General features: G+C 53.1%; 1 protein-coding gene across 3 annotated transcripts in view; it reads right to left on the bottom strand.

Annotated features, from left to right (window-relative positions):
- MAN1C1 (mannosidase alpha class 1C member 1) overlaps positions 1 to 24,038 on the bottom strand; it is a 148,983-nt gene that overhangs the window by 6,974 nt on the left and 117,971 nt on the right. For all 3 annotated transcript variants that reach the window (XM_037017792.2, XM_037017791.2, XM_037017790.2), the window contains 5 exons: positions 20,633 to 20,727; positions 14,181 to 14,307; positions 10,577 to 10,670; positions 5,649 to 5,764; positions 118 to 337 (listed from right to left, as the gene is read on the bottom strand). In XM_037017792.2, coding sequence (XP_036873687.1) covers positions 118 to 337; positions 5,649 to 5,764; positions 10,577 to 10,670; positions 14,181 to 14,307; positions 20,633 to 20,727 — 652 coding nt within the window. The remainder of the gene's footprint in view (positions 1 to 117; positions 338 to 5,648; positions 5,765 to 10,576; positions 10,671 to 14,180; positions 14,308 to 20,632; positions 20,728 to 24,038) is intronic.

The raw sequence follows: 24,038 nt of genomic DNA, 5'->3' as shown, positions 1-24,038 counted from the left end.
GTGAGAAGGCCCTAAAAAAATATGTTCCTTTCACTCACTGCCATCTGTTGGGCTTTCCAGGTCTTCCTGGTGTCTAGCCTCAATCTCTCCTGCTTTCCCTTCCCCTTGCAGGGTTACCTGAGCGGGCGTACGATTCGTGGCACGTCTTGGTGATCTGGGCTGCGAGCTCTCTGTAGTGGGCCTTCTTTTCTTCCTTGGCATCCGCAGCGCCGAGGGCAATCATGCCCCCGGCGAAACAGGCCAGATGCCCCATCTTGTGGTCCAGAATCCCCCCTCGCCACTCAGCAATGTAGGTCAGCCCCCCAGGAGAGACATTCAGCAAGTGGGTCTCTATTGCCTGGGAGCAAAGTGGGAATTGGACAGGGAAAGGGGCGTGGGGGAGTACAGAGAAGGGAGGGGAAGAGGACAGACGATGAATATTTTGGAGATGGCAGCAAACGCAGCTCTGCTGCTCCTGCCGTCCAAAGGGAAAGGAGGCCCTTGACCTCGGCTGGCAGCCTTCTCTGATGGGGCCACTGGGAGGTTCTGCCTCTTGCCCAGCCCAGCTGAGGCTTGCTGCCTGCTGGGGGCTTGGACACAAGACAACTCCCCAGGCTGATTCCCTTATACAGACTTTTAAATCTCCTATATACAAAACTTAAAAATATATATATTAAAAAAAATTTCATCTTCCATTATATCCTCTGTCAGGGAATCTTAACCTGAAGCCAGTTGCCTGTGGATGGACCTCAGGCAGTCCAGAATACCCCTGAAATTGTATGTGATACCTTTGTGTATATGCATTTTCATGGGAAGAGGGTCCATATATTTGATCAGATTCTCAAAAAGGACCTGCAGAGAATGGAGTTGCTCTGTAAAGACCCTTATCACACACCTTCCCATTTAATGCTCACAACTAGCCAGGCCATCTACAGAAAGAGGGGTCGAAGGCTTGTCCCAGGCCACCCAGCCAACCAGGATTGGGACAAGGACCCCCGATGCCCAAGCACTGCTCTGACAGCTGCCCTTTGGTGGCAAGGGGCTTTGTGAGCTCTCCCCTGCTCCCTTGGGAGGTGATGCTGCTGGTAAAGACTCCCAGGATATTGGGCGTTGTAGATTTCAGGCCATCACACCACCAACTTCCTCTCAGTCCCTGGGAGCCCTGGAGACCAGGGAGATGGCAGCAGCCACCCACAGAGCTTGCAAGGCTGGATGGACTTGATGGTCCCATGGGTCCTGGTTTAGCTCTACCCATCTGTTCTCCAGGGGTCTCTGCACTCTGGACTATGAGCTGGACTGCGTCTCGTGCCTGCTCAACACCCTTCCAGGAGTTCCAAGTGCTCAGAGGCAAGTCCAGCAGGCCCTCTGAGACTCCCTGATCTGGACCTTGAGATGTAACCTGACAGCACAGACAGGGCTCCCGGGTGCAGACTCCTTGGCTTCAAACCCCATCTCCACCAGTCCCAAGCTGTGTAACACTGGGCAAGTTCTATGTTCTATCCGGGCCTCAACTGCCTCATGTACAAAATAGGGATAAGAGCATGAACCACTTCATAGGGTTGTGAGGATTAAATGAGATGTCTCTGCAGAGTTTAGCATTTTTCCCAGCCCAGACAGGGTCCTTGGTAGCTGCTGGCTTACAGCTCCTCTCCAGTCTGTCCCCTGCCCTCCCTCCTCATGCCCCTGCTGCAGCCACACCGGCCTCTTTTCATTCATGCACCCCTCCCCGCATCGCACATTTTGTGAGCCCCTCCTTGGTGCCAGCGCCACGCTTGGTGCAGGGAACACAGCCCCTGAAGATGTGCCAGGACCCTGCCTCGGGGAGCTCCCCCATTAGGGCAGACTTTCCAGCAAAATCAAAACATGCAAGAGCTATGATTTGTGATCAGCATTTCAAATGAAACAAATCGAGGGGATGAGACAGGAAAAAGCTTGGGGAGGGGAGTTCTACTTAGCACAGTAAGGTCAGAGCGGGTCTGCCCCCGTAACGTTCAGGAAGCTGCGTTTCTCCCCTCCTGCACTGACTGCCGCTTCTCCCTGCATGCTCCTGCCCCAGCTCTGCTCCTCCAGCTCGGCCTCTGGGCCTCCTCCAGGGTGCACTCCCTTGGAGAGGACACCCTAATAGCCACTGCCACCCCGCTACTCTACTACTGTTATCATGCTATGTGGTGCTATTCCCACTTTGTGTATATGGATTGGTGTATTTTCTGTGGAGTGTCTGCTTCCCTCCCAGGACTCTGAGTGCTGTGTGGCGGCAGAAGCCACCACCACTAATCTCCAGCCAGGGCCTGGCACACAGAAGGTGCCCAAACAACATCCACTCTTTAATCTGTTCTTTCCTTTCCTTCTCCTGTGTGGCCTGGGCTGGTGGGCTGTCTGCAGGAGCCTCGCAGAGCAGCAGGTGGGCAGCAGAGGCTGTGATGAGCCCCGGGCATCTGTTCCCTGTGGGCAGGAGCACTGAGGAGGCCTGGAGAGCTGCCCCCTGCTGGGCTGGGTCTGCTCTGGGCTGGGCCCTGGCCCTGGGTGGAGAGCAGGGTCTGTGGCAGCTGTTCGGTATCACTAGGCTGCAGGTGGGGGGCCAGGTGGCAGGGTTAGTCCAGTCGCAGAAATCTGGTTCGGTGACCTGTTGCCAACTCCTGGGAGGGAGCACAGGCCTCTGGGGCGGATCCCAGGGAGCCTTGTGCATAGCTGGAAATCTGCACCTTCAAGACTGCCTCTTATATTTCCCTCAGCGTTAACCCTAAGCTGAGTAATTGTGCTAAAGAGGAGATGATAGAGTATCTCTCTTTGAGAAAACAATTGACATAAGCAGATGCAAAGATAAAAAGGCAAGTTTTTCTAAAATCCTAAGCAAAATTCAAGACAGCATAGGCTGACAACCAACTGGTAAAAAGGCTTAAATCCTGGTGAGAGACAGGAAACAGCTGAGGGTAGAGCCAGAGACCTGGGTTTGAATCCCAGCTCTGCAATTTGAGGGCTGGTTGACTTGGGGCAAATGATTTCACTTTTCTGAAGATTCCCTTTCCTTATCTGTAAAATGGGAATAATTCCTGGGATGATTGTGAGGCTATTGGCCTCTGGCTCCCTTTGCCTCCCGAAGGGGACCCATCTGCGCACTCCCAAGAGGGGCTTCCAGGCTCTTCTGTGATTTGGCAGCTGGTAAGGTGAGGCCGGAGCACTGGATCTGGAGTCATCAGCCTGTGTTTGTGCCCTGGCTCTGACACCAGCTGCTGTGTGACCCCGGGCCTTTCTGAGCCTCAGTTTCATCACCCATAAGATGAAGGCTGTCAATGTGCCTGCTGGCAGAGGCCACAGTGACAGAGCCTCTCCTGTTCTTGTCCCGCTTCCCCTGACTCCCGTAAGTGTGCCCAATCAGCCTGTCTAAAGCCCCTGAGCCCACCCTGGCCGGATACTGGTCTAACCTCTACACTGGGACCGGGCAGGGTTCAAAGCCGTTCCCCAGGCCCAGCCTCGAGGTTCTGGGGCATTGGGATTTTATAGCTCTCCAGGTGATTCTGAACATGTGGACAAGGTTGAGAATCACCAGAACATTCTTCAAAGCCCCAAACTTGCCGGAAGCCCAGTCTTTACTCAGGCTCAGAGACACCCAGACTCTGCACTGGGGAGATCAAATGTGGGGAGCAAAGCCAAGTTCTCTCCTGTTCAATCGAGTGTTTTCCATAAAGCTCCCAGTTTGCTTAAATAATTCATGGCCATTTCTTCCCTTGAAGCCTCAACTATAGTGTGGCCTGAGGGCAGGGAGCCAGGCTGCTCATTAACTTAAGGTTTACTTTGCAAGGAAGGGCAGAAAGTTCAGAAAGGCCTCTCCAGGCAGCACACCCTGCCACTGGCTCAGCGCTAATCCTCCAGCAGGGGCCACAGCTGCGGCTTAAGCTCAGCTGAGGCTTGCAGGCCAGGGCAGAGGCTCAGACAGCTGGGACTGGAGTCCTTGTAGCTGCTTCCTGACTGAGGTCCCATGCCAGGCAGGGAAAACTCACCACTGCGCCCACAGTTTAAAGGAGCCACGGTTCTGGAGACCTGTTTTAATGTGCTTCCTTTAAGCACTACCATTCCTGGCCAGATTCATGTGATCAGAGGGTAGTTAGAGATCATTCATCCATCCCACCATCCATACCCATCCATTCACCCACATCTACCTACCCACTGGCCCATCCACCCATTCACTCATTCATCCTCCCATCCCTCCAATCCATCCTTTTAGCATTCATGCATTTATTTGCTTACAAAATAGGTAATGTATGCCTCCAACATACCAGGCACTGTTTTCAGTGGGAGGCATACAAGGTGAATAAGTAGACAAGGTCCTGGCTCCTAGATAGCTAGCTCACATTCTATTCAGAGAAGACAGAGAATGAACAAGTAAACAAGTATATGCACATGATAATTTTCCATGCTGATGAAAGGGAACATGAAAATAAGTCTGGGGTATGTGACAGAGAGGCTATGAAAGGCTGGTTTCAGTGGCATTTGAGTTGACCAGCGAGTGGGACCCAGCCCTTGGAGGGACAGTGCCCCAGGGAGAGAGGAGGAGTCAAAGCCCTGAGGTGGGGATGAGTCTGGCTTGTCTGAGGAAAGGTGGGACTGGAGCTGCGAGAGCAAAGGGGAGAGTTCAAGGTGACTGGCAGGTCTAGATCAAGTGGGGCCAGCGGGCAAAGGTGAGGAGTCTGGTTCATTCCAAATACTGAAGGAGCCAGTGAGGTGGGTGGGGCATGCATTTCCCGCTCCCCTGGCTGCTGAGGAACTGACTTAGAAGCGGTGAGGGGAAACAAGAAGTCCAGGTTAGAGGACTAAGGTGGTAGCTTAGCCCACGGGAGGCAGAGTAGATCCAATCTGCTCAACTTACTTTACTAGGGAAAGAGGCTCCGAGCCTGATCTGCGCCTTTTCCTTAGTTGGGCTCGAAGGTATCTACTGATGGACTGACAGATTCCATAACCCCTTCCCAACAGCTCAGGCTAACTGACTTCCACTTCTGTCCTAAAGTCTCCCACTCTTTGGAGGGACTCATCTCAGCCTACCCTTCCTTGTTCATTCCACGCCCCATGGACAGACCAGCAACGGGGAGGGACAGTGGGCACAACATTTGAGGCAGGCTTAGGAAGCCCGGTTGTAGCTCCAGCTCTGCTAGTTCTATGCTCTGTGGCTTTGAGCAAGTGCCTTCCCTTCTCTGGGCCTTGGTTTCCATCTGCATAAACAGGACCAGAGCTGGATGCTCCACTGAAGGAGGCCCCTCCTGGTTTAGACGTGCTCATTACGTCACCTCTGGGTCCCAGGGAGACGGCTCAGGGTCTTGCTTTGGCAGCCTCTTTCGGGGGCCCCCAGCCCACTGTCTGGCTGTATTCTGGGCTCTGACACAGTAAGTGCAGCACAGACATCATGGTTTTGAACAGACTGACTGCTGCTGCTTGTGAGACCTCAGACATGATTTCACCTCCGTGAGCGTGGGTTTTGAATCCATAAAGAGAGGATGCTAACACAGCCCTAATTTCAAGGTGCTCGAGATCAGTCATGAGGTGTGCTGAGCGACCGGCTGGGCAGGGGACTGTCTTGTTCTGGCCAGCTCACCACCCAGAGGAGGGAGCAAGCCTCCAGCACCCAGGGACAGTGGTGAATGACCAGCTTCCCGTGAAGACTCAGGCGCCTGTCTTACCTCCAAGGCTTCGTAGTACATATCTTTAGCTTCCATATCTGTCTTGGCTGACATCAACCAGGATTTGATCAAATATTCATAAAAACTGTCCCCGAGTCCTCCAACCGAGACGTGGTCTGTGAGGGGAAAGAGGACAGGAACATTATCTCTATCTGCTGAGGCCGCCGGCGGGTGGCGTGTGTAGATGGGAAGCGAGCACTTTATCAGCAGCCTCCGAGCCCCAGACAGGGGCTGAAAAGAAGACACAGCCTGTGACAAGGGGGAGACCAGGGCTGTCCTGAGCATGTTCATCTTGCGCCAGCAGGCACAGGCTCACGCACGTGTCACGAGTCGCAGTGCCTTAGCAGGCTGAGGATGGCAGGGCCTCTGCTTATTAAGTAAAGGAGTTGCGTTTGTTTATGAAGATAACCTGGTGGCGGGGAGTTCAGAGACTTTTACTACCCGGTGACAAGCATGGGAATTAATGCTGGGCAGGTTCATAAAAGGCCACGGAGTGGAGGAACAAGAGGCTTAGTTTAGTTGGTCAGAGCACTGTGCCACTTGGAAAACCAAGTTTAAATGTAGCCAGTTGGGATAAATGTATTTCAAAGCATCGGGAAGGGAAAAAATCAGGGTTGAAGACCCCCTTTCTTCCCTGGTGGCATCGTGGGGAGTTGCCTGGAGCAGGACATCCAGGTTGTGCCTGAATGAGGGGGTATCTCCCCCGGGGCTGCCCCAGGAGAAGGACGGGCTGACCAAGGAGCACTTGGGCACAGAACGTACTCCACTCACATGCTTTAAACATTAACAACAGGGGAACATAGGCATTTAAAGATATAACAAAGAGCAAACTTCAGTGGCCTGTTATGATGCACTTATGCAGAGAGACATATAGGAAGGAAAATGGGGCAAGGTTAATAAGGTGGGCTTGGGGGTGGGGGGAGTATTTCCTGCTCCTCTGGAAAAGGTAGGGGTAGCAAGAGAGAAGAGAAGGAAGATGGTGGAGAGGGGAGAAAGAAGCAGAGAATACACCAAACAGCCACCATTTGTTAAGGGTCTACTGTGGGCCAGGAACTTTACTGTCTGGTTTACAACAATCTTCCCAAGAACCCTGCAAGGGAAGCATTATGAGCCCCATCTGCCAGAAGGGAAAACCAAGAGCGAGGCTAACTAGCCCGCCCAAGGGCACCACGCTGGTAGAGCCCTGACGTCCTGCAGCTTTACAGTCAACCAGAGAACGCAAACAAAGAGATGGGGCAACAAAGGCCAAGTGCGCAGAGAGGGACAAAAGTGGAGGGTAAAGACAGGGGGCTGAGAGGAGGTTCTGGCAGGAAGCCAACCCTCCCGGCCCTTCCAGAAATAAATCCTGGCCTGCACAAGCCCTTGGAAAAATCGCAACAGACCAGATGAAGCCTGAGCCTTGGGGAGAAGTGGGAGGGACTTAGTGAGGGCTGGACTTTGCGTGTGCAGAGGGGCCACAGAGCCAGCATGGCGGACCCCTCACCCCTCACTCCTGGGCAAGCACAATGGGGGGCCAGGGATGTGCCAGGCCCTGTATGAGGATGGTGCATCCATGGCTGGATTAGGAGGTCTGTGCAGAGCGGGAGGGAGGGGGAACGTTGCAAGTCAAAACTGGGTCAGCTTCTGCTAAGAGCCTGCAACAGCCATGGCCCACAGAAGGGGGCCCTGGCCACAGGCACGCAGCTGGGGCACTGTCATCTCTGCACTCATCTCCTGGGCCTGCCTCCTTTCACCTCTGCCACCCCAGTCTCTCCCAGCTTCCGGCCTTCCCACATGGCTTCTTCCTGTGATGACCCCCACCAGGAATACCCTTCCCCCTTGCCTGGCTAATGTTTCCTCACTGCTACACCTCTGCTCAGGCATTCCCCTCCCCAGACAGGCTCTCTGCAATGTTCTCAAAAGGCTGCAACAGGCTCTCCCTGCGGGGTGATGATGAGCAGTGAGATAAGGCACACGCAGCGGCTGGCCCAGTGTGCTTCCCCGGGGGAAGCGCTGAGTGGCAGCCACCCCACCGCTGCCTCGCCACCGGCTGCTTGCAGCACTTGCTCTAAGTATCTGTTTCAGGGTCTGCCTAATGCACTAGGCTGTGAGCTACTTGTGGAGAGGGACCTTGTGTGATTCCCATTCCATACCCAGAACCTGTATGGCACCTAGCAGATGCCCAGTAAGTCCTAAACGAATGAAAGGAAGGTAGGTTTGAGCTGGGCCGGTAAGGGCCCCACATGCCCAGCCACAGAGTTTGGATTTCACGTGATTAGAGTGTGTGTGGGTGATGTGGCTGGGGCCTTCATCTACCAGGTGTGAGCAGGAGAGGGGACCCAGGTCACCAGGAGTTCCGTGAGTGTTTGAGACATGACAGCCTCTCAGGGAAATGTGCATGATTTCTGAGGGGCTCAGACTGAAGTGGCCAGTTCTTCTTTGGGGTCCCACAGCTTTCTTGCTAATGTGTGTGTGCTGTCTCCCCGGCCCCATGTGGAGCACAGAGAAGCACAGGAGTGGGACTGAGCCACTCAGTGGGTGAGCCAGACATGGGTCGGCCACTAGCTGGAGCAAGCCACTTCCCCTCTGGGCCTTTGTCTTCTGATGGATAAAATGTGAAAGAGGAGCATGAGTTGGCATCCATGAGCCTTAGAGCAGAGACAGTAGAGGCTGCAGATCCCTACCAGCTGGGGAGCTGGTCAGCAGGGAGGTAGCCCCAAGGCTGCCAGGCAGGGGTGATGGGCAGCTCACCCTCCTACACCCACTGGGGAGAACCTGGACTTCCCACTGAGGAAGGGTGTGGGATTCAGGTGGTGGGCGAGGAGGAGGAACCTCTCCAGGAGCCAAGCGGAGCGGCCGGCAGGTCTCTGGGCTCTCAGTGGCTCTGCCTGGGTTGGGCTCATCTGTGCTTGATGCCAGCAGTTCTGGCTGAGGAGTCCTAGTGGCAGGAGGGTCTTGGTCTCCCCTCTTATCCTGAAGCTCAGCTTCAAGCAGGAGTGAAAAGCAGGCAAGCACAGAGGCTTGGGACTGGGATGCAGCCCCAATTCCTCCTTCTCTCTATGCTGCAATTTCTGTGGTTGCAAATGGGCTAAACAGAAGATTCAAGGAGAGAAAAGAATGTGAACCCAACTAGCTTATGCAAGTCAGGAATGTTATCATCTGCTGGAAAAATACACAATTTCCAAAAAAGAAAAAAAAAAGAGAGAACCCAACAAAGCCCACAGAAAACCTGCGATGACCCCGGGTGCCAAAGCCAGGGGACGGGAAGGCAAGTGCCCCGATGGGCAGGGTTTCACATCCCTCTGCTCTTGAGCAGTCCCCGGACTCATGGTTTATTAATATGAAACAATTTTCCATATGTGACCAACTTTGCACAGCCCTGCGACCCTTGGCTCAGCCGGAAAAGAAAATTATGCTTCTCCGAGGGGGCTCTCCTGTAATTTGCCCCGGTAGCTGTTCAGACTGGGAAGCTATGCCCCTCTCCTTCTTCTTACGGGTTCTGTGGCCTTGTCCAAGAGCAGGCCAGCAGTGGGGCAGTTTATCTCTTTACCCAGGCAGGCCTTCCAGTTAAAAGCAGTAACAGTTATTGAACTGTCTCTTCCTGTGGCCATAATCTGTAATTCAAACCTTCATTTTCTCCAGGCACTTTTGGATTTGGCAGCGTGTTTTGGTTAAAGATACTTTGCATTTCTATCAGCGGTTTTTGCAGGAGGCCACTTGGGAGTGGGGTCATCACTGGGGAAAATTCCTGGATCGAATTTTCTGAGCCTCCTGGACCTGAGGATCATAGAGGCTCAGGGCTGGAAGGACAGGCCTCTGCAGTTTCTCCACAGTATCCTGCGGTATGCCAGCCCTCCAGGCCCTGCTTGCAAGCTTGTACTGATGGACGCACATTACCTTTTAGGACACCCATATGGTCTTTGGAAGATGAACTGAAATCTGCTTCCTACAGCTTCTGACCATTCCTCCCCCACCCCGCCACTGGTACATAAAGAACATATGCCCAGCTCTTCTCCCAATTTGCAGGAAAGGAAGACAAGGCTCAAAGAGACGAAGTGAACTCTTTCCCCTCTTGCAATAATTAGACTCATGTCTATTTGCCCCAGAGCCCTTGCTGATGCCATAGCAACTGGGGCTGGAGCTGGGGGAAAGGGAGAGGGATCCTTGTTTGGGCAGAGGCAGGGTCCACGGAACCTGTGACCACCCATTTGCACCGTGGCCACATGACCAGGGCCTTTGTCAGGAGGGCCAGGCAGAGGCAAGCTTCTGGACAGGGGAGCAACCCCTGGGCTCTGGGAGACTGAACATTCTCCCGCCTGAGCATCCCCCTAAATGCTTCAGTGGTAGAGCTGGGGGCTGTGATGAGGCTCCACGGGTCACTCACAACTGTATGATGGAGAAACAAGCCTCTGAACAGAGAACAGCAGGCAGTCCCCAGACTGATTCTTGCAGGTATAAGACACAGCAGCAAATTAATAATTTTTCTATGGCTGCATGGTTAGGCTTTGCCTAAAATTAAAAAAAAAAATAAAAAAGCTAAAGTTGGAGGTGAGGAACTAGATCAAAGGGGCTGGGGGAGAATGTGTGGCCTTTCTGGCAACCACCTCCAGAGTAGACTATTCTATCTGGAACATTTCTACAAGTTTGGGGATGATGGGGGCTTCAGGGGCACCCTAAAGATGGGAGGCTGGAGACAGCTAGTGTGGGGCGGTACACAGGGCAGGACCTTACTCCATGGCTGCCATCACACTAGTCACAACAGCAAGACAATAATGAAACTCCGCAGGCCTGGCAGGGTGGGCGGCAGCCAGGAGCCCTGGGTGAATGCCTCACGGGCAGGTGGCTCTGAAGAATGCATCCTTCCTCACTCAGCCCAGGTGCCTGGCCCAGGGCCGGGTCCAGGAGGGGCAGGAATCAGCTGACAAGGGGTAGCGGCCTCCTGTACTCACGTTGCATCCAGTTTCCGCTCACTGGGCTGAGGAAGTTGGGGTAGAGGCCGAAGGGCTTATCGATCTTCCTGAGGACCTTCCGGATGTTCCTGACCTGCCAAGAAATGGACACCAGGCACACTTCACTTCCTGAGCCAGCCAGCCAACTCCCAGCCCATCGGGGACTGAGGCAGCTGGCTCGGATCCAGAGGAGGCCTCCCCACGAGGCAGGCAGGGAGCACGCATGACCAACAGCCGGCTCCAGCCCGCGGTGGGGAGATGGCCTTGCCCTGGTGCCCACGCCCGGGGTGTGGCAGGCCATGGCCACGCGGGGGAGGGGGCCTGCCCCCCAACCTGTGCACTGATCGCTCTGCCTGGGGCCCTGCCAGGCCCCCTACTCCCAACCTCATTGTGAATTGCTTTGGAGGGTGTGTTCTTAGGATGGGGGTTCATTTAAGTGACAGTAGCTCACCTGTGACAGCTAGGTAAGATGGCCTTTTTAATAGGGCAGAAACGGCCAAATGTTGACAACTTCAGATGGTTCGAACTAGTAGTATGTTATTTTATTTGATGCCATAGGAACCATTCCAGAGGAGAGTCTGTGCTCTCCAATACCCCTGTCCCCTATTAGGGGTGCCTATCAGATGTCTATTAGCATCTCAGGGTTTTAGAAACAGCAACTACAAGAGCTGTTAACATTTCTCAGTTCCTCTGAGCCAGACCCATTATATACATAATCTCCAACCCTTAGAACAACCTATATAGTATCTCTGTTTAACAGATGAAAACCTGAAGCTCAGACAGGTTAGGTGACTTGCCTGTGGGCACCCAGGTGGTAAGTAGCACAGCCAGGACCCGAGTCAGCTGTTGTCTGACCACAGGGAGCAGCCTGGCTCCTACACAGATCAGGGAAGGGACCACAGGGATGTGCAGCACAGCCTGGGGCAAGAAGAGGCTGGATCTGCAACCTCGGGGGCTGTGAAGGGCAAGAAGCAGGACGGCTTGATCCCTCAGGGCCTGCTCTTTGGCACTACCCGAAAAGCTCCCAGGACAGAATCTGCCTGGACAGAAGGGCCCGCAGGGACCGTCCTGTATCCCACTCATAGACTGATCTGTAAGGGAGCAGGAAGAGCAGCCTTTTAGCCTTTTACCCTTTCTTTCCAGGGTCTGTGCTTTGGTTTGCCGCCTCAGATTTCAGCCATCGACACTGACGTAGTCCACTATCGGGGCAGGAATGCGCTGGTACCTGAGGTATTCCTAGCTGCCCTGGTGGTGAGCAACGAAGCAGGCTATATTAGCACCCCCCACCCCCCCAGGGTGCGGGTGCTTGTAGAATTTGGGCCAATTTGTTGACTGCCAATAATCGCCTCTGTGGGAGGCATGACTGGGGGATGAAAATAGCCAGAGAATGTAAATGTAGAAACAGAAAGAGGCAGATTGACTCCAGAGAAGAAGCCTGCAGTCCGCCATACTGATCTGTCCTGGAAGAGCAAGTGCGGGGCCTCAGAGCCAGGAGGTCCAAGGCCTGGCCCTGGCTCTCTCACCGAGGAGCTGGATGCCCTGGGATGAGTGATTTAACTTCTCTGGGCCTCAGTTTCCTCCTCTATAAAATGGAGATAACAGGAAGTCCTACCTCATAGAGTTGTCAGGAGGATCAGAGACACTATAAGGAACCCAGCACACAGTAGGTGCACAGGCAGTGGTAGCTGGTATCTCCTGGCTAGCTGGGGACCAGAGTGAGGCCCTTGTCCCAGGCCATTCGAGACCGTCAAGATCTTCCTAGAGGAGATCAGCCCAAAAGCAATAGAGGAAAAGAGGGCAGGGAGCGCTTGGACATGGGAAAAAGAATCAGAAAATAAGACCCATTTGGAAGTGGGATTAAATTTATTCCACAAACTTTCAAGAGGGTGTATAGCAGGGCAGCAGGTTCCTTGTAGTATAGGCACACCTTGGAGACATTGTGGGCTGGGTTCCAGACCGTCACAATAAAGCAAATACTGCGATAAAGCTGGTCAAAGGTATGTTCTGGTTTCCCTGTGCATATAGAGTTATGTTTACACTATACTGCAGTCTTTCAAGTATGCGATCAATAGTATCATGTCTAAAATATAGTGTAATGCCTTAATTAAAAGACTATTGCTAAAAATGCTAACCGTCAACTGAGCTTTTGGTGATCATTGATCACAGTTCACCATAACAAAATTATGACAAGGTTTGAAATACGGTGAGAATTACCAAAACGTGACACAGAGACACAAAATGAGCAAATGCCGTTGAAAAAATGGCGTCGATACCTTTTTGACACAAGGTTGCCAGAAACATTCGATTTGTAAAAAATGCAATACCTGCCGAGTGCAATAAAGTGAAGCTCGATAAAACTAGGTGTGCCTATGCAAGGGAAAAGCTGCTGAAGGCGACACCCTCTCAATGTCAGGAACAGCTTCTGGAGGAAGGTCTGATGTGACTGGCTGTTTAGGGTTTAATTGGCTGTTTAAGATCCCTAATGCAGAGGAAGTAATCAAGGGGTCGAAAAGCTCTTCTTCAGCTTCTCAAGAATGCCCAGGTGGATTCCCACACTGAATAAGCAGTAGTCCCAAATCAGGCATCAAAAAGCACATGAGTTTATTAAAAATGCAGACTTCTGAGTGATGCTCAGAGATCCGTTTCCTTACAGGTGCCAGGAGGCTGGCCTGCCCGCATGAGACAGGAGCCACAGGGTAGAGGTGTGGATCTGTGACCTCCCAGCTCCCTGCGCGTTCTAAGAGGCCAACATTTGGGGACGGGGGCGAGGGGAAGAGAAGGTGTGGGGGCCTCCAAAGGGTTCTTGCAGGGCAGGGCATCCCCCACCCAGGCAGGACTCAGCAAGGAACAATCGCTGGTGATCCTGAGAGCCACTAAGGGTGCTGCGTATGCGTCCATTCTCTGGGTTTACGGTTAGACCCACGGAGACACTTCCAGACAGTGTGATGGCCAAAGGCTGCCACACTGAGGAACTGCTCCTTCTGGGGGCCTTCACAGAGGGGAGGGACAGGCACCTGTCTGGGTGGACTATGGCCAGGATGCCAGCTCTCAGCACCCGTGGCCTTAGCCAGATGCTTGTCCCTGCTGTAGAGGGAAATGGCTTTGCCTGCCCAGTGACATGAGCTGGAGGGGCATCTGGAAGGGATGGCAGGCAGTCCTCACATGAGAAAGCTAATTGTCCCTGGAAGGGAGGCTTGTGCACCCCGTGGCCAGTTCTTGCCCAGGTGAGCAAGCAGGCGCCTGGATTTCAGGATTTCAGGATTTCAGTTGTTGCACTTTCTCCAGGTTTCCCATATGTGGGTTTCCCGTGGAGCTGATGTGCATACCAGTGAAAACCTCGCTAGCTGCCCTGCCCTCTGGGATCCTGATCGCCCCCTGGGCTCACCTTCCCTGCTCCCTGGCTTCTGGGACCAACACGTCTCCCAGAGTAACTTGTCTCCCAGAGTAACTTTGCTGCTGTATCAGTGGTGGCTGGAGGCCTTCTGAGTTCCCCACCCACCTACCCTCCCTCCCTGTGGCCTGTGATGGGCTGACAATCAGCCTCAGTTCTCCTGGGGGAGAAGAGGTCAGAGCTGTTTGGGGAGGGAGCCAGGAGAAGACTTGCCTTTTCTGCGAAGACCTGGTTGCCAGAGAGCTCGGTGAGGTGTAAGAACTCCAAGTGCAGGGACCCAAACTCCGCCAGGATGCTGCTGCTCCCAGCCACAGCCCAGCCCCAGCTTCTGTTGGAGCCACTGGAAGATAGAGGCAGCCCCAGTCAGCCCCCTGCCGGCTGGGCTGGCTCCCCTGCTGAGAGTAACAGTGACCGCTTCCTGGGGGAGCACTTACGATGTGTCAGGCACTGGAGCAGGAGCTTCCACGCACAATCTCACCTAATCCTCCCTGGGGGTGGGGCCTATGATAGCCCCGTTTTGCTGATGAGAATGGAGGTGCCTGGCTGGAGGGGACCTAACCCAGGTTTGTGTCTGATTTGCAGTACTCTTTGTTTCTGTTGTCAAGCGGCCCGCATAAGACGTGTGGGATTGAGTAGGTTAGTAGCAGAGCTGCCCTGGTGGCACACAAGTGATGCTAAATTTGCAGGTGATACGACCAGGCTGTCAGGGTCCACAAAGACCCCAGGAGCACTCTTCTCATCCCGGCTGAAGGCGACTCAGCTGCTTCACCATCAGTGGTGCTGTGTGCGGAGGGTAAATGGGGCTGCGGTGGGGGCCTGAACGGGACAGATGAACAGCAGGGTCCCCACCTGGCCCTTTCTCTCTCCCCACACTGTCAGTGCTGCCTGAGGACATACAATGGCCCCCACCTGCAATACTGTGTCACCCACACCTGACGGGCAGGTGGCTCTGACCACACACTCAGAGCTGCTGGTCCCTGGGGAAGCCCAAGGTTGGGGATAAAGGAAACGGGCTCTCAGAGCAAGTTTCCTCATGATCTTAGATAGCAGCATGGAAGAGTACAGACACAGGGTCTCAGGTAATGCTCCCAACTGCCCATTTTATAGATGAGGAAAATAAGGCACAGGACATGATGTCACCCACCCAAGATCACACAGCGGAGCACCTGGGACCCAAGGCTGGTGGGCTGCCAGGGCTGGTCCTGACCACTGCACAGCCTGCCTCTCTTCTACTTATACAACAATAAGCAAGGACACTGCCTTTCCAGATGCTGTCCCTTGAATTCCCCCGGGATCTGCAGCCAGGAGGCTCAGGTTCAAGGTTGTTAGCTGAGAGGCCTTGGGCAAACCATTTCCTCTTTGTGCATGGTAGTTATTGCATCCGGCAAACGGGGTAAGGGTAACTCGTTCCTGTCTCTGTTCCCAGGGCTTTGTAAGATTCAAGGAGAAAAGGAAGGTGCAGAATGGGGGTGGTCTTGGGAAAGCTGCTTCCCCTCCCCATGCCTCAGTTTCCTCATATGTATCATGATTATTTTTCCTGTGAAACATTTAGAACAATGAGGGGACAGGGGTCAACCTCCCTCTGCAAGGAGCTTGTGGGGGACAGAGGGTGGGGACAGAGCAGGGTGGAATGAGCACCCCCTATTTGTAGGGGCTCCAAGGTGTGGCTGGCGTGACAGGTGGAGGGGCTGGCTCTGCTGGGACCTCTAAAAGCCCCTCTGCTTCCTCACTGTGAGAGCTCTGACCATCCAGGAACTGGCCTCTGTCTGTCTGTTTCCCAAGATGGACTTGGGAAGGCAGGTGTGGGGGACGGACAGAGGGTCTGGGAGGTCATGCTTTGCCACCTGAGGGGTACCCCTTTTTCTGGGGTTGTCTGGGGCTCCCCTGAGGCTGCCCTTCTCTCTAAACTCCATTATCGGGCTTGCATGTAGTTTCTGGGGGAGTCGGGAAACTCATCAGTTTCTCAGCTGATTCCAGAGAGGGAGGGCTTGAATTTTAGGGTCTTTCAGAGCAGGTGACCTCAGTGAACTAAGATGACCACCGGCCCCTTCTTCCTGTCTCCCCTTCCCTGGCTGTTTCCCTGGCTGGGACAGGGGGCAGGTGGAGAGGGATGGGCGAAAGAGAGCAGAAAGTTCACTCCTGGGTAATAAATAAAACACCTTCTGTTTATCGAGCTGCAGCTGCAGATGCCGGGCACAGGGGCAAGTTGTCTGCATTGTGACTTCCCTTAAAGTCCACATGGTAAAGCATCATCAATCCCAGTACGCAAAGGAGGAAGCTGAGGCGGGGAGAGGGAAGTCAGCCGTCGGAGGTCAGAGCCCGTACACGTGGAGGTCTGCCACCTGGGAGGGCACTTCCCCAGGGGGCTCCCCACCCAGAGGGAAGCGGGAGTCCTTCCCCCAAGAGCCTCGTCCCCCAGGGCCAAGTGAGTCTTCTCTCTCCAGTTTGTGATCTCAGTGGGAGCTGCAGTACCCACATAGGGTTTCCTGAATAATTGATGCTTCCTGCCCTCACAAAGAAATTCAAGGTAAAAAAAAAAAAAAGCCACCAGCCACCCAGCTGCCTTTTGTTCTCATTTTTCCCACATTAGCCTCCCCTTCCTCTCCAGCTCTCCCAAGGCTCACCCTCCCAAGTGGGCTTCCTGTAGTGGGGCTGCCCTGGCAAACAGGCGCAGCCGGGGCTGGGCAGAGGCAGCCGGTGGGCAGCGCCCTCCTCTCTTCTGCCTGGTTACAAATGCTGGCTCCCCACTTCCCAGCTAGGTGACCTCAGGCAGATTGGTTAATTTCTCTAGACCTCAGTTTCCTCATCTGTTAAATGAGCACCCACACTTCAAAGAATCATTGTGGGGTATAAATTCTGCACATGATTACTGCCATTTTAAACATTATGTAATTATGTACATGAAATTACATATTGTTTTGAGTTTTTAAGTTCCCAATATGCACCAGGCAGCTGTGTTACCTTATCTTACCTTCACATCCAATTTCAGCGGTAGATACCATGGTTCTTATTTCATAGGTGAGGATACTCAGGCTCAGAGAGGAGGAGACACCATCCCAAGGTCACACGGTAAGTGACAGAGCTGGCAGAGCTGAATACAAATCCTAGGTACTTTTGTGCCCCAAATTCCTCTGTTCCAGGCAGCCTCCAGAGACCAGGAGGTCTTCTGAGCAGCCCCAAGAGGCAATGGGCTAACAGAAACTCTCCCTCTCCCCTCTTGGCCTTTTAAGCCTGCAAGTGGGCCTGAAGCCTGTGTTCTGTCCCCTGGCAGGAGAGGCTGCTCCAGAGTGTTCCCCCTCAGCCCAGTGGAAGCTTCTACTTGCGTGTACTCATTCATGTATATGCTGTAATTGCTAACTTTGGAGCCAGACAGACCTTGATTGTAATTCTAATTTTGCTCTGCTTCTGTGTGACCTTGGGTAAGTTACCTCACCTCTCTGAGTCTCAGGTTCTTCACTGGTAAAATGGGTTCCACGTGGTTGTTGTGAGGTTGAAAAGAGAATTCATATCACATGCTCACATCGTGCCTGGCACACAGTGAGCACTTTATAAATATTAATTATTGAGATGTTAGATCTGAGTATGGCCTGAGCATACATATGTAAATGCATATTTGTGTGTGAACATGGGCACATAGGTATGGGTGCAGGTGTGTGTGACAAAGTGATCTTGTGTGTATCTGAGCCTGTATGATTTGGATTGGGTGGCTGGAGAGAGAGAGAGAGAGAGAGAGAGAGAGAGAGAGAGAGAGAGAGAGTGTGTGTGTGTGTGTGTACCGGCCACAGCCACTCTGCCAGGTATGCCAGGTAGGCCAGGGCTCCTTGCAGGTCACAGGTCACGGCTGTCCCTGCCTCTGCCTCCAGAGCTGGCCTATGCAGACACACCTCCCCACTAGGGGACAGCAGTCACTCTTGCTTGAGGACCACCTCCCCTCCAGGGGCCTCCTCACCCAGCAGCTCAGGGCAGAGCCTAATTATGTACCCCTCCTGCTGGGACCCAGTCCTGCCCTTCCTCTTAGGGCTGCCACAGTGGGCCCTGTCTGGAGCAGGGGTGGCAGTGTGTGGCCCACCAGCAGGCCCTCTCCAAAGAGCAAACTTCACACCACATGGGCCCTACTGGAGCAGGGTGGCGTTTTTAGCAACAGACTCTCTTACCCAGAAAACGAAGGGGAGGTGTTGCCAGGAAATATGCATATACATACATATGTATACCGCACTGGCAGTGCGCAAGCAGCTTAAAAATAAATGCAGTTTCTTAATCAGAAATGTCAGGATCTGTGTCAGATCAGGTTTGGGCTATGAGGTCGTGGGTAAGGCAATAGCCGGGGTTGTGGTTTGATGGGCTTGGGGGCCGGCAGTGCCACGCACAGAGGAGGGCAGGATGCCTGAGCCAAGGTCCTCTCCTGGGCCCTGGGCAATGAGGCCAGAGGAGCTGGACTCGGGAGACGGAGCTGGGGAGGCAGTGTGTTGTGTCTGGGTTCCAAGAGAGATGGCTGTGTTTCTCTAGGGTCAGTGTTTATGGGAAAGGAATCTAGCAGAGATCCAAGTGTCCAGCTCTGAGGAGTCAACCCTGGCACTGAGAAGGGGACTCAACCAACCCTGAAGGTCTCTCTGTGGCCTACGGTGAGATTTAAGTGTGGTCACCTCCCAGGAATGCTGTCCAACCACAGGGACAGTAGGTGAAGATGCTGAGCAGGCCAAGTCCCCTCTTGTTTGCAAGGCCCAAGATGGGGTGGTGAAGCAATTGAGGTGGCCGAAAGAGTGGGACCTCCGCAGGACAGAGAGGGAACCACACTCCACAGAGCCCAGGGCTCCTGCCTCGCCTCCTGCAGCCTCCCTCCCTCCTGGGCAGCTGGCTGAAGCTATTGTTGAATTGAGAATTCTGAGAAAAGAAATCACTTCAGGCGATGGGACTGGGAAAGGGAAGTCCTGCAGTAGAAATATTACAGCCTTCCTCCCAGGTTTGGGCAGGTAGGAGGCCTCAGAGCTCCCCCTGGTTGCCCACTGCCATGGCTCCCAGGGCCTGCTCCACCACACAGCAGCAGCGGGGCTCCTGCCTGGGGGGTGGGGGTGCCAGGCAGGCAGTGAGAGCAGAGCTTTCAATCTGTCATGAAATGGGTTTAAACCTTCGTGCCATTACCTATTAGCTAAAAGATCCTGGGCAAGTTACTTTATCTCTCTGAGACTCCATTTGAGTAATGGGGATCTGATGAATACCTACCTTCAAAGGATTGGTGTGGGGGGTGCATCTGGGGAGGCCAAGTATGGAAACCCTTACTTAGCACAATGCCAGGCACACAGCATTGCTCAGTAAGTGGTAGATGGTAGAAACAGTGTCATTATTAAATCTTTTTTCTGAAGCGCAAATATTTGTTGAAGGGGTGAGCAAAGAATTCACATGGATCCTGCCCTTGAGAAGCTCCCAGCCTGAGGGAGAAGAATGTGAGTGTGAGTGTGAGGAGGCCATTGAGAGGCAGATGGAGTGCCTGGAGCCCAGGAGAGGCTGACATTTTTGGCTTAATGGCAAAGGTGGTACATGAACTGGGCTTTCAAGCCAAGGAAGCTGGGAGAAAAAGGCCATTGGTGGAAGAATGGAGTGAGGGGCGGTAACACGATGGCGCACATCTGGATCCCCAGGAGCAGCATTCATACTCCTCGACAGACCTGGGAGCCGGCCGGCCGTTAGTTCTCCTGACTCTGCCCTGTCCTTTCCCCTCTCAGTCGCCACATCTGGAAAATGAATGGACGGAAGTACACTGGAGCCCCATGAAGGGGAAGGAAGCAGCAAGGGAAGCTGGGGGCGCAGGGAAGCGCCCTGAGGGCCTGGAACTGGACAGAGCTGCGCCACCGGCTCCCCCTCCTCCAGCTGTGCTGCCCACGGTCCCTTCCATGCTGGCATTCTGTGACTTAGGGATGCCCAGAAAGACCCCCGTTCACACACGCAATTAACCAACAGATCAGGAGGGGTGACGATTGAAACGGCCAATAAAGTCAGGGCTTCAAAATGGAGCCCATAGAAAGAAACATCACCAGTGATTTCTTTGATTAGTGGAAACGTGATTTTTGGGGGTCTTATCCAACACTTTTGTTAAAAATCCACATTTTCTGCAATGAGAATGTAGTAGAGAGAGGAAAATTCCAATAAATATCATTATTAAAAATGGAGTTGGAAGTCCTGGGTTTGTGTCCTGGGAAGGTCAGTTACTGGCTTCTCTGACCTCTGCCAGGGCCTTTACTCCTCCAAGTCTGACCCTCTGTGGGCTGGATGCTCCCAGAAGTTCCTCTGGGTTCTGACACTGGGCTCCTGAGACCAAGCCCTGCTGGGAGTCGGCAGACTGGGAGTCCCACTACCCCGGGCCCCGAGACCCCCTTGCATCTTTAGGGACGTCCAGGTTGGGGCGTATCTGGAGGGCTGTGAGTCAGGGCAGTGCCGTGGGACAGTCACAGAGGAACAGCTGCCCCCTCCCCACCCTAGGAAGATCAGGCCCTGGGTATCCCAAACCCTGAGAACCAGGCTTGGTGTCAGACAGCAGCCCAGGAGGGCCCTTGGCTAAGGCTGGTGTTCCCTGTGCCCTGACTCTGTGACGGCCGAGGTGGGCAGTGAGCTCCCCCTGCGCCTCCTTGCAGAGGTGGCCAAGAGCAGGAGGGGATCGGAAGGCGCCCTACCTTTTGAAGTTCACAACGCCTTTTGGGATTCCTGTGGGGGTGTTGAAGGCTGGTAGGAGTTTCTCCCCAAGCTTGATGGCCTTGACTCGGAACACCTGTAAGAAAAGGGTCAGAGGGCACAGTGAGTCCAGGCTTGAGGGGTGTCATCGCCACAGGCTGCTCCTGCCACCATGGCGGGGCTCAGAGGGGGAGGGGGCACCACGGCAGGCCTGGATGTGAACTGGCTCCATGGTCTCAAGTAAGGCACCTCTCTCTGAGCCTTGACTCCTCCCTTGTTCATAAAACAAGGACAGTCTTGCCTTCTCAGGGCTCCTGGGAGTTGTGAAGTTGTAAAGCCCTTACCAGTGTCAGGACTGTGAGGGGGGTTCAGTGTTATAAGTGACTAGGGTGACCAGTGGGAAGATGAGGCAGCCCCTGCCCACCCACGGGATGTCACAGGCCAGGCACGTAGGAAACACATTTGGAGTGAGTACAAAGAGCACAGGTCTGGGAGCCCAGTCCCCACCCTGTCCTGACCCCAGAGCTTGGCTTCTGTGTGCTTCTCAGCAAACCACTGCCTTCCCTTGTGTAACCAGGGGAGCGGCCTTTCCCCTTTGACATTCTGATTTTGCACACTCTTCCCATTTCACAGATGTGAACAGAGAAGGTGAATGGCTACCCGACCGATAAGGCTGATGGTAAGGGAGGGAGCAGAAGGAGGTCCCAGGCCTCAGGGCCCCTGCCGGAGGCTCTGATCCCCTCAAACTGATCTTCTGACTCATTCAAGAGTGCCCATGACTTCTGACTCAGCAGTTTCCCTTCTAGGAATTTATTCTAAGGAAATAAATAATCAAGGATGTTGTAAAGATTTACCTCTACGGCTATTTATTCCAGCATTGTTTAGAATAGGGGAGAAATGGAAATACTCCAAATATCAAACAATAGGGAAGTGGTTAAATTATGGCTTATCCATGCAGTGGGTTAGCATGCGACCACTGAAATGATGCTGTAGAAGGTTATTTAATAGCAAAGGAAGGGCTTACAATCTGTTAAGAGGAAAATATTTCAAAATAGTGCGATTCAACTTTACGAAAAATTATATTCACGTGGACATGTGAGGATAGGTTTGGAAGGAAATATTAACAATGATTAATATTTCAGAATGTAATATTCCAAAATATTGTGTTCACAAATATATCACCAGAATATTAATAATGGTCTCCTTGGTGGGTAGGTTCTTTTCTTTTGGCTTTCTCTATTTTCTGTGCAAATTTTATAATAAAGACAAATCCACAATAAACATTATGTTTTAAAATGTGAGACTGCAAATCCCTAAGCAGCTGCTCCTGGGGGGAACAGCACACGGGTCCTTTACTTCTGGAGCTCAAGGGTGACCCAGTTTGCTGACCTCCTGTGCGTTGTTTCAAAACAAAGTCTTCCTGAGGTTCCCCATCCCAACACATGCTTGAAAAATGCCAAGGCAGCTGTTTGGGGAATGCAGTGAGGGAAGCATCCATGAACTCCCCTATGGGCTGTGGGTCAGCAGCCTGAGAGGCAGGTGTGGCTCCTGCTTAGGGAGGGAGGGAGAAGGGAACATGGGCCCCAGGGCCCCGCAGTGATGCGCGAGACAAGAAGGCAGCATCCAGTGCCAGAGACGGGACCCAGCCACGTCAGAACCTCTGGGGGAGCTTGTCTAGAATCAGATTCCAAAGCCTCGTGTCACCCCATAAGCCACTGGTTCAGCAACTACTAGGGGCTCCTGATATCTTCATGTGACTCCTAGGAAAGCTGAGCACAGAGGCACAAACTGGTCCTGAGCCACTGCTGAGGTCCCAGACAGCTGCCTGGCTGTCCTCTGCCCTGAGGACTCTGAGCTCACTCCTCTTAAATGTTCCTCTCAGCCAGCAAAACATGCCTCCGCCTTCAGAAGGCCCTGCTGCCAGCTGGCACTGCAGGGCCTCAGCCATCCCAGGGAGGATGCTGAGCAAGTGTGTGTGGACAAGGGAGGCACCCTGCACCAGAAGAACACTGGTCCTGCTTCTCATCTTGGAAGCGAGTGGGTGTGTGACGAGCTCTGGACCCGACTCCAGAGTGTGTGTGTGTGTGTGTGTGTGTGTGCACGCTTATCATCTTGGAAGCGAGTGGGTGTGTGACGAGCTCTGGACCCGACTCCAGTGTGTGTGTGTGTGTGTGTGTGTGTGTGTGTGTGTGTGTGTGTGCGCACGCACACGCTTATCATCTTGGAAGTGAGTGGGTGTGTAACGAGCTCTGGACCTAACTCCAGTGTGTGTGTGTGTGTGTGTGTGTGTGTTTATCATCTTGGAAGCTCTGGACCCAACTCCAGTGTGTGTGTTTTCCCCAAATCACCAGACAATTCTGATAAAAGCTGGGTGTCCTACAGTTAACTCAATTCTAAGACTATCTACCAGGAGATAGCACCAGATTCCACAGTTTAAGGATTCAGTCCTACAAGACTGTCCCTTCCACCCCTACCCCACCCCACACTTCTGATGACAGTCACAAGCCCAGGGTGTCACCTGGACTTCTGACCCACTGCCTATAAATCAGTTTTCTACAACCTCCTCCTTAGGTTCAATTAATTTGCTAGAGCAGCTCACAGAACTCAGAGAAACATTTTACTTGCTGGGTTACCAGTTTATTATAAAAGGATACCACTCAGGAACTGCCCGACAGAAGAGATGCACGGGGCAAGGTGTGGGGAAAGGGCAGGGAGCTTCCAAACCTCCTCCAAGGGTGCCATTCTCCCCAGATCTCCATGCACTCACCAACCTGGAAGCTCTCCAAACCCAGTCCTTTTGGGTCTTTTTTTGAGGATTCAATACATAGGCATGATTGATTAAATCTTTGCCCACTGGCTATTGATTCAAATTCCAGCCCCTCTCTCGTACTGCGGTCAGGGGACTGCGACTGACATTCCAACCTTCTAATCACAGGTGGTTCTTCTGGCAACGAGCCCCTACCGTGGGGTCCAAAAGACACAATGATCTGCTCTCACCACTTAGGAAATTTCAGTGGTTTTAGGAACTCTGTGCCAGAAATGGGATGAAACCAAATTTGTATTTCTTGTTATAAATCTCAGTATCAGTGCCACCTATATGATTTTCAATCCTTGTAACAACCTGTGAGGAAGGTATTGACCCACTTAGAGGATGACAAAACTGAGTCTCAGAGAAGCAATTTGCCCAAGGTTGTAGAGCTGTTAAATGGCTCTTTTTCTGGTACACCAAGCAGCTTTTCCAACAAAGATATGGCCTCAGACAGCCATGGTAAGCAACAGCCAGTGGCCCAGGGATTCTAGAACAGATGCAGAGAAACCAGCAGGAGTTACCATCTGTAGAGTGGAAAGGGCACTGGGCTGGGAGTCAGAGCCTAGGTTCAGATCTTCCCAATTAGCAGCTGTGTGATT

This window comes from Manis javanica, chromosome 4 (genome assembly GCF_040802235.1).
Source record: "Manis javanica isolate MJ-LG chromosome 4, MJ_LKY, whole genome shotgun sequence".
Classification (NCBI taxonomy): Eukaryota; Metazoa; Chordata; class Mammalia; order Pholidota; family Manidae; genus Manis; species Manis javanica.
The sequence above is the reverse complement of the archived record's forward strand: the minus strand, read 5'-3'. Positions and strand labels throughout refer to the sequence as shown.